General features: G+C 44.6%; 1 protein-coding gene across 7 annotated transcripts in view; it reads left to right on the top strand.

Annotated features, from left to right (window-relative positions):
- Positions 1-10,198, top strand: part of LOC124384131 (triple functional domain protein-like) — a 74,353-nt gene that overhangs the window by 43,409 nt on the left and 20,746 nt on the right. For 6 of the 7 annotated variants that reach the window (XM_046846707.1, XM_046846708.1, XM_046846709.1 and 3 more), the window contains 10 exons: positions 415-524; positions 609-678; positions 1,196-1,285; positions 1,768-1,860; positions 2,040-2,151; positions 2,708-2,898; positions 3,080-3,181; positions 3,526-3,668; positions 3,791-3,890; positions 5,955-6,198. In XM_046846707.1, the coding sequence (XP_046702663.1) occupies positions 415-524; positions 609-678; positions 1,196-1,285; positions 1,768-1,860; positions 2,040-2,151; positions 2,708-2,898; positions 3,080-3,181; positions 3,526-3,668; positions 3,791-3,890; positions 5,955-6,198 (1,255 nt within the window). The other variant, XM_046846714.1, reaches the window with a different exon arrangement.

Here is a 10,198-nt window from a genome sequence, read left to right as displayed (position 1 = left end):
AAAGAAGAACCAGCAGCCCAAAGCTAACTACTGTATGTTAGCAAAAAAACTAGCATGTTTCACAATGTCAGGAAAAGGATTAAAGTGCTTCTGCTTGTTTTCCTAGCAAAAGTTTCTCAAAGAAGAAAGAAGTCTGTAGCATGGCCAGGAAAAAGACTACTTTTGACATTTTATAGGTACTAATAAACGTCCTGTTCAAGTGAAAGACTATGAGGTTCACTTTGGGTATTAAAAAGACCAGCATTCTCACCTGCAGGCTAGCAAATGAGCTAAATCAGGACAGGGTATATTGTAGTGTACATCTATTTTAATCCCGAGTGAAAGAATTGGCGAATTTCATCATAAGAAAAAAGTGAGAGAGAAGAATAAAAGTACGAACGTAGCCTGAGGAAACATCTCGGTGCGTTGTTGCAGACGTATCATTGGGAGATGACGAGCGGTGTGGAAGAGATCCCAGCAGGGATCATCAACAAAGAGCACATCATCTTCGGCAACATGCAGGACCTCTATGAGTTCCACCATAAGTAAGTGCGCCCTTGGGTTAAATTTTTGGGCGTAAAAAAGAAACGTTTTCAACCTCATTTTTTTTCCTCTTTACTCTATTCTAGCATTTTCCTGAAAGAGCTGGAGAAGTACGAGCAGCTGCCTGAAGATGTCGGCCACTGCTTCGTCACGTGGGTGAGTGTCTGGAGAAGAGAGTTCAGATAAAACCTGTGGGATCGATTGCTCATAATTGAGCCTCAAGAGAGCCGGAGTGGATTAGAACACGTGACTAATGGATTAAACGTTTGTGTTTGCTGACTGTTATAATCAGACACGGTTTTATTTGTCTTTATTTGGCATTTATAAGGGATACGGATACATTCGTATTCACTGCTGCTACGTGATTATGACGTATCGCAGCACTACGGAGACCGAGGCGTGTCCTGAGAGTCGCATAGAATACAGATTAACATGGCAGAGGTAGAGCTGCGTCTTCCTGCAGACGGAACGGGAAAAGAGCGTCTGGTTTGATTTCATCTTTGCGCTACAAAGGCGTGTTTGTGAAAGAGTCGAGTTGATGAAATGATGATTTCATCAGATGCGCTTCGTATCGCGTTAACTTTTGCGTTAACTTGTGTACATTTTCGATTCTCAATTTACATATAAATATATGATGAACTTTTGTGTGTAACTGCGTCTTTGTGTCCTCCAGGCGGACAAGTTCCAAATGTACGTGAACTACTGTAAGAACAAGCCGGACTCCACACAGCTCATCGTGGACCACGCGAGCTCCTACTTTGACGTAAGTGTATCTTAGCTACTCTTTTACGCCTTGCGGGAGCTTGTACACCCTCACGACCAATCAGACGTCCATCTGTCTATTCGTCCGTTTTCCGAGAGCAATATCTGTAGAACGAGCGCATGTGGAATCATCTCGGAAAGCCGCAAGGTGAACACATTGTGAAGGTCACAGCAAGGACGAGTCATCGTCTTTCAATAGCAATCGTGATGGGTTTTTCTGGTGAGCATCCAAATGCCAGACAAGTCAGTGGTACCATTAGAGAACTGGAGAACATGCACAGGAACCTTCACCTGTAAATCATCCTAGCACCGACGCCCCATGTGTTCTGGTGGCTCCGCCTCCATGCTGTCCATCATTTGAATATTTTTGGACAGGGTCATTGTTCTTTTCAGTTTTGCTCTATTTCTTGTGTGTGTGTGTGTGTGTGTGTGTGTGTGTGTGTGTGTGTGTGTGTGTGTGTGTGTGTGCGTGTGTGGATGCAGGAGATCCAGCAGAGACACAGGCTGGCAAACTCCATCTCCTCCTATCTCATTAAGCCTGTGCAGAGAATCACCAAGTACCAGCTGCTCCTCAAGGTGGGTGGGCCAGACAGTCAGTGTGTGTGTGTGTGTGTGTGTGTGTGTGTGTGTGTAAAGATCAACACACTTTTCATTAATTCACAAAACGTATCATTATGAGTCGTATTGTTTAATTAAGGTTATTTTTTAAACGTGTGTGTGTGTGTGTGTGTGTGTGTGTGTGTGTGTGTGTGTAGGAGCTCCTGACGTGTTGTGAGGAGGGTAAAGGTGAGATCAAAGAGGGACTGGAGGTGATGCTCAGTGTGCCCAAGAGAGCTAACGATGCCATGCACCTCAGCATGCTGGAAGGTCGGTGCAACACACACACACACACACACACACACACACACACACACACTCACACACTCACACACACACATTTTTGGGATATTCTTCCATTCTAGTTGTCTTTTTCTTTTTCTTTCTCCATCACTTTTCCTTTCCTCATTATATCTCTCCATCTTTTCTTCTCTCTCTATTTTTCCCTCATTCACTTTGTCCTTCTATCCCTCTTTCTTTCTAACCTGCCATCTGTCATTCTTTTTCCTTTTCTCCATCACTCGGTCTCTTTTTCTTCTTTCCATCGTTGACGCCATCTCTATCTCTATTTTTCTTTCATTTCCTGTCTTTCTCTCTCCCTCTCTCTCTCGCTCTCTGTCTCTCTCTCTCCCCTCTTTCTCTCTCTCTCTCTCTCTCTCTCTCTCTCTCTCTCTCTCTCTCTCTCTCTCTCTCTCCCCACCTCTCCCCCTCTCTCTCTTCCTCTTCCTTTCTCTCTCTCTCTCTCTCTCTCTCTGTCTCCCCTCTCTCCCTCTCCCTCTCTCTCCCCTATCCCTTTCTCTCTCTCTCTCTCTCTCTCTCTCGGCAGGTTTCGATGAGAATCTGGAGTCTCAGGGTGAGCTCATCCTGCAGGAATCCTTCCAGGTGTGGGATCCGAAGACGTTGATCCGTAAGGGTCGTGATCGTCACCTCTTCCTGTTTGAGATGTCGCTCATCTTCAGCAAAGACGTCAAAGACTCCAACGGCAGGAGCAAGTACCTGTACAAGAGCAAGCTTCTGGTACTAACTCGTGCTCCTCAGACTTTCAGAACGTTTACTGTCCCTGAAAAACACAGAGGACATTAGTGAGAGAGGAGCTAAATATGGTGGAAAAACCCCTATAATATGTCCTTTAATAAAAGCCTCTTTCTCTCTCTCTCTCTCTCTCTCTCTCTCTCTCTCTCTCTCTCTCTCTCCCTAGACCTCTGAATTGGGGGTGACGGAACACGTAGAAGGAGATCCGTGTAAATTCGCACTCTGGGTCGGACGCACACCTACCTCTGACAACAAGATCGTTCTGAAGGTGGGCGTGGCTTCCAACAGGGGCGTGGCTTTCAGTAGAGGGCTTTTGGGGAGAGCGGGGCTTTCAATTTGTGCAGGGCTTTCTGTGGAGGGCGGGGTTTCTGTGGCGGGGCTAAAACACTAACTCTGGCTCCACCTCCTCGTTTCACTACTTTTGCACGACTAAAAATCTTTCAGGACTTCATATTTATGTAACTCAGGAGTGTTGCTGTGTGGGCTGAAGTTCTGCTAAGAATTATGAGTCATGTACAAATGCTGTCGTGTACACACACACACACACACACACACACACACACATACTCTTGGTACTGATGATGGACATGTGTGTGTGATTTACACCCCCAGGCCTCCAGTATAGAGAATAAGCAGGAGTGGATCAAACACGTGCGTGAGGTGATTCAGGAACGAACCATTCACCTGCGGGGGGCACTGAAGGAACCCATCCACATTCCCAAAACCACCATGGGGGCAAAACTGAAGGGCAGAAGGTACAACACCTGGAGTCAGATAGATAGATAGAGAGAGACAGACAGACAGACAGACAGACAGACAGACAGACAGACAGATGTTTTTTTCTTTCCTGACTGACTGCTTTCTTCACCAATCACAGAGAGGGGGAGGAGCTGGACAGTCAGGGTGACGTCAGCAGCCAGCCGGACACGATCTCCATCGCGTCCCGCACCTCCCAGAACACCCTGGACAGTGACAAGGTGAGTGTGAAGACACGCAGCAGCTCAAATGAAACACCGCCGTGTTTGTTGTCTAGGTTATGTGGACAAAAGTATCGGGACACCTGGCTTTTCCAGCCGTACGTGGTTCTTCTAAAAACACAAATATGACACACAATTATGTAGGACGTTTCTGGATGAGGAGGAAGATGCAAAACTGTTCCAGCTTGACAACGGATGTGAACACTGACCTGCAATCCAGGTCTTCTCACCTCACTTCCATCAGTACCTGACTTCCTGAATCTCCACAAAATCTGGTGGAGCATCTTCCCAGAAGAGTGGATCTTATTAGAACAGCACATGGAGACTAAATGTAGAATGAGATGTTTAAAAAGCAGGACTTCCACAACCTGTTATCTATATAGAGTTTAATCTCCAGGTGTCTGCACGATCCTTTGAGCTGAGCACCTGGAGAAGGAGCCGCCATCATCTCTGGAGTTCCTCCTCACAGCACAGACGTTCTTCCACCCACTGGCTGGCTCTGCTCGCCTCTCCCACAGACTTGCTTTTGTCTCCAGATCACCAGCGCGAGTCTTTCACCCCGCACACACACACACACACACACACACACACACACACTCTCTCTCACACACACACACACACACACACACACAGGTCCATGAATGGCATTAAAAGCAAATTGAAACACAGAATAACGTTTTTATAAAAAATAAACGAATGACTGGAGTTTAAAAGACTCGTTACACACTGATGCAGCGTATCAAAAAAGGATTTATTCAGTGACACACACACACATGTACACACACACACACACACAAGTGACCTGGTGTTGTACGAGGTGTAAAAGTCGTCCGTACCCGTCAGCACTACGAGCTTGTAATCAGCCTCCCGCTCCTTTAAATAACTCCACCAGCTCGGAAAATCACGTGATGCGTCTCCGCGGCGACGCCGAGACGTGTCACCAGCCTCAAACAGCACGCTGAAGGACCAGGCAGAGAGAGCAGGTGATGGAGACGAACGCCGTGTTCCTTCTCAGTGTCGCTCCAAGAATGGATTTTTTTAAAGCACAGGATTTGGATTTTTTGGATTTTTTGATGTGAATTAAAGAAGAAGGTTGAAGGTATGGAGTGTAAGAGCTCAGCGTCTGTGGTGCAGCTTTTCTGCTCGCTGGCGATGCCACACTACCAGCTGGTAGGATGTTTATTCGTTTGTTTTGATTGTTTTTCTGATTAATTGTAATCAATACTTTGAATTGATTTATTATAGATGTAAAGTTCATATGAACCTGCTTTATCAATCAATGCTTTTGGAGATCTTCAAGGAACAATCCATCACAAATGATCAACCAAGATCTTTATTTCATTAGTCGTTTATATTTACAGAATTTAGCATGCACTCTCATTCAGATCTCATTCATACAATGAGGGCCTTGCTCAGGGGCCCAGGAATGGAAGCTTGGTGGGACCTGGATTTAAACTTATGATCTTCAGATCCAATTCTGTAACCACTAAGCCACCACTCCCAATTAGTAATTTATTCATCACCAGTAGCTCTCGGTCATGGTGGATCCAGAGCCAGGAACATTTACTGTACTGCAGAAGATCATCACTGGAAGACGATGAGAGATCAGGAAGACCTTCAGCGTGCTGTGGATAAGCTGTCCTTCTTGTCGAGGATCAGTGATGAAAACCCTGAGATGAGTCTTCACAGTGGAAGAGCCCATCAACTTCCGAATCCAAAAAAGGCAAGGCGGTTCTGCAGCTCGAGAGAGTGCTCATTTGCTCCGTTGTGCATTGAGAATTCATGGGGCCACACCATCAATAACGAGTTCTACTGCCAGAGTTTAAGGGGTGATCTGAGGGGTGATGTTCTCTAAAGTTTTTAATACCACCTTGAACATGCACACATTCACTCCTACAGGTAGTTTAGAGAAGCTAGTTCACCCAGAGGAGCGAAGAGGAGGCCAGAGAACCTTTAGGAAACCCATACAAATATAAGTAGAACATGCAAACCTCTTCACAGAGATTAAAATTGGAAACCATTTCCGATCTGAATTCCCAATGACAATCTCACTCTTTTCCACAGCTATCTGGGGGCTGCGAGTTGACGGTGGTCATCCACGACTTCATGGCCAGTAATGGCTCGGAGCTGAGCGTCAGGCGTGGTCAGACCGTGGAGGTGCTCGAGAGGTGCCAGGACAAACCTGACTGGTGCCTGGTGCGCACCACAGACCGCTGTCCTGCCCAGGAAGGCTTGGTGCCCAGCGCCATGCTGTGCATCGCCCACTCTCGCAGCAGCATGGAGATGGAGGGGATCTTTAATCATAAAGGTGAGATTAATGTTTGAGTTTTCTTTAGAACCAAAGAGTTTTGCTTTGATAATGCGATTGATTGAGGCTTATTTTTGTGGAAGATTCGGGATTAATTCTATATTACCAGGTCGTCAAACCTTGTTTGCAAACGTACCCTATGGACAGGGTCGCCCCTCTGCCCATGCCTCCTGCCCCCCTGCCCATGCCTCCTGCTCCCCTGCCCATGCCCCCGGCCCCCCTGCCCCCATGCCAATGCCCCTGCCCCTGCCCCTGCCCCATGTCCCCATGCCCCCAGTCCCTGATGAATTTCTTGAGATTTGTGTTTGATGTTTCACTGGTTTGACCCTGAAGTGACTCCTTTAAAGTCAAGTCTGGAGAAAGTATTTCATCATTCCCCAGCCTGAAGGCCTTTCCACACAAACAGGTTCTTACTGGTGTAGGAGAATTCCAGCTGATTCAGCGATGACTCAGACTTCCAACCTTTAGAGCGAATTATTCTCTGCAGTTAGTGTAGGTTCTGAAGAGAACTTTGAGTTCTTTGTTGTGGTTCAGTCATCCTGTGACTTGCAGTCGTACTTGTTGTACACGTTTAAAAACACTAGGCTTGGATGATGACTGTTGTACCTGCTGATATGTTGTGAGAATAATCATCATGCAGTCAGGAACTGCTCGATAGGCACCACACATGTTTCATACGAACTTGTCTAAACCATGACACACACACAAAAGTGGAGAACACTGACACTTATCATCCAGACATTTCCAGCAACCCAGAAGGTGAAAAAGTGACTGGTTCTGCATGAAAGCTGTATTGTATGTGCTGTTTTAGCAGGTTCCTGCTTTCTAAGCATTTCTGACCATGTGTGATTAGCGCAGTGTGCCCTCATCGCTGTGAGTCACTACGTGGTGTAAAGTGCTCTGCTTGCTCAGACTTTTCTAACAAAGAGGAAGTCAGGTGCACTCATTGGCATGGTTCCTGAGCGTAGGCATCTGTGGTCAGATCTAAAGCGATGACTGGACCCTCATTGTGATGGAGCTGTTGCGAGTGAGAGCTTTTTATTCATTCTGGATCACAATGTCACAATGGAGAAAAGAATCCAGGTGTGACTTAGAGCTTGTTTCCTGTTTATTGTGTTTTTGTAGTAGAGCATGTTCGATTCTTATTCATCCTTTTCCCCCTATTTATTCGGTGCGTTCTGAATTACACGGTTCTCAAAAAGACCATTTATTGGATCAATTAATAATTAATAATAATTCTAAATAAAATATAAGTATAAATTACAAAATATATAGTAATATATAGTATATATAGCAGAGGATTCGGAGTCACAGCTATTTATAATAATAATCTAAACGTCACACAAAAAAATAAAAACATGTAACACATTCATTTACACCAACATAACATGTGCAGCTTCAGGGAATCTGATAGAATGCCATAACTGGGAAAAACGAGTGTGAAGATTTGGAGCCCCTTAAATCTGGATATCGGAAGGTAAGAAGAGACGGATTCAAATCATATGAAATATGGAAGAAGTGCAGGATGTTAATCTCCATATAATCACCACAGAATCACTGGAGTCTTGCAGGGTCTCGACCTCATTCAGACTGGAAGGATTGAAGATTGAGCATTGAATAACGTGTGGACAGTGCTGGGACTTTGGTTAGTTTTGGACACCCCTGAAAGCATACGGAGCATTTCAGAGTGTAATTTTTCCCCATGCCTAGAGATACACAATCCGAGATCTAGAGATGGTTCAGGTTCACATTCCATCATCCAGAGACTGTAGATCTTTAGACAGCGGTCCTGAGAAAGGTCTCAGATTGCGCTCTCTGAACAAGAGGCAATAAGTATTTATAGAACGTGTAAAAAGAGACCTGGAATACGACTTTGATTGATTTATTTTTTTGACAACTGGGACATAGCGGCGTTCAATTGATGTCGGTCGCTCGGAGGAACCGAAGCCGAATCCTTCCCTGAATGTTGATTAATGCTGGAAGGAGTGGCAAAGGAGCCTTGTGTGTGTTCATTGAGCAACAGGAAGAAGCCCTACTGGCCACCGCCCAGGCACTGGACCCCGCCAAACACTCCCTGCAACAGGGGGACCTTTGTGCTCCTCACCATGCCATGACTATATTCCTGCACTAATCAGCCATCACTCGTCAGAGAGGCACTTGTCTGTGTAGGTGCAATGCTGAGGTGACCTGGTATTACCCCGAAACTTACCAGACTTACTCTGGTCCAGTTTCCAGCAACGCAGCATGACTTAGAAAGAACCTTAGTAGAACTACGTATTCAGCAGGTTTTTAACGGTTAGAGTGGAACCAGAGGTGGAAAGTAACGAAAGACATTTACTTGCGTTACTGTAATTGTAGTTAATTTGTGTACTTCTACTTTTTTAAATAGTTTTTACAACCTGTAATTTTACTTAAGTATGTTTTGTTTAAAGTATTTAACGTAACTATATTTTCAATTGTAAAAAATTCAAAATAATGCAAGGACGAAAATTGAGAACAAATGCGCTAGAAAGAAAGATGAAGATGGACAAGAAAGAAAGCAGTGATGCAGAACCAGAAAAAAAGTCCAAGACTCACATTTGACTCAAATTCAGGAGTGTTTTTTGTTTGGTTTTCTTTTCTTTCTTTTTTTTTAAGGAGAGTTATATCTCCTTGTCCTTCATGAACTTCATAACTAAAGTTTTAGATTTTACTCAAGTAAAATCTCATTAAATTAAAAGTACTTTTAACTGAGCAGAATATTTTATGACTTTTTCAACCTCTGACTGTAACATTCCTGTAATAATAATAGCTCTTGTTCACATAACATTTTAGAACCTCAAAGCCCTCAAATCAAGTTCCCAGAGATGCCCCTAAGCCATGGGATTTACTGATCTCCTCTCTTGCTACAGGGACTTCTGCTTTTTAAAGCAACATTTGACAACGTGAACTTTGACCTGGGAATTTGGTGAGCCCTGCTCTTGTCACCCAGAAGAACCCAGCTGGGTGGGACTGTGGTCTTGTAGGTTGGTGCAAAACAAAGTAGCTGCTTCATGTTAAGTACGAGCAGGTACAAAAAAACGTTTTAAGAAAAAGATTTGTTTTGTAACACGCCAACAGATGGCAGCGCAAGGTTGCACGCACAGTCACAGGGAAGTCCGACCTGTGCACCTGGTGCTGTTCTGACCACATGTGCATGCGTTCTTCCTGAAGATGAAGATCCAGCTCTGTGTTTTACACCCTTGTGGAGATCCGGCGTAAATCACAGAAAATGCTTGACACGTTTCGAAAGGAAGACTTCCAGGACACGAGTCTCCAAACGTTTTGATACCACCTCATATGTACTTTAGTTTCAGGGCATGTTTGAGAAGTTCAAAGAAACACTCAGTTAAATGCTTTTCTGGATCTCCTTTGTCCTATGGTGAAACCTCTAAGGGTTGTGGTCCAAGATGGAAAGATGAATGGTTTGAGAAAAACCACAGTAAATACATTTGAAAGCTTTGGTGAACACAGAATTCTTTCAAAAATTCTTTACTAAAACAACAAGAACTGGAAGTTGCTCTTTCTCCTCCTCCTGATCTTCTTTCTCTGTGGCAACCACCTCTTTCTCACCACCTCCCTCCCTCCCTCCCTTGCTCTCTTTCTCTCTTTCCATCCCTCCCTCCCTCCATTTAGCACAACCCTTTACTTTGCTTCCTTCTTTCATTCTCTGTCTTTCCTCCATCCGTTATGTGTCGGACGGTTTTCTACTTGCCGTTAAACAGTTCTGTATACGGGGTGAACCCACACCTTCTTCCAGCATGGCACACAGTCTGAGCTCACTTCTGTCCCTGAGTCCCATGTATCATCTGAAATCTGCAAGTGGACACGGTGAAAATTGCAAGGTCTGGCTCCTGGATTTGGGTACGTACCAATCAGGGGATCTCATTATTTGTGATTTATGTTAATTAAGTATTGATATTTCTTCCTTTATCCTTTTCTTTCTATCGGCATGTTTAATGGCGTGCTGGACATCATACTG

This window comes from Silurus meridionalis, chromosome 4 (genome assembly GCF_014805685.1).
Source record: "Silurus meridionalis isolate SWU-2019-XX chromosome 4, ASM1480568v1, whole genome shotgun sequence".
Lineage (NCBI taxonomy): Eukaryota > Metazoa > Chordata > Actinopteri > Siluriformes > Siluridae > Silurus > Silurus meridionalis.
Note: the sequence above shows the minus strand (reverse complement) of the source record. Positions and strands in the feature narration are given on the sequence as shown.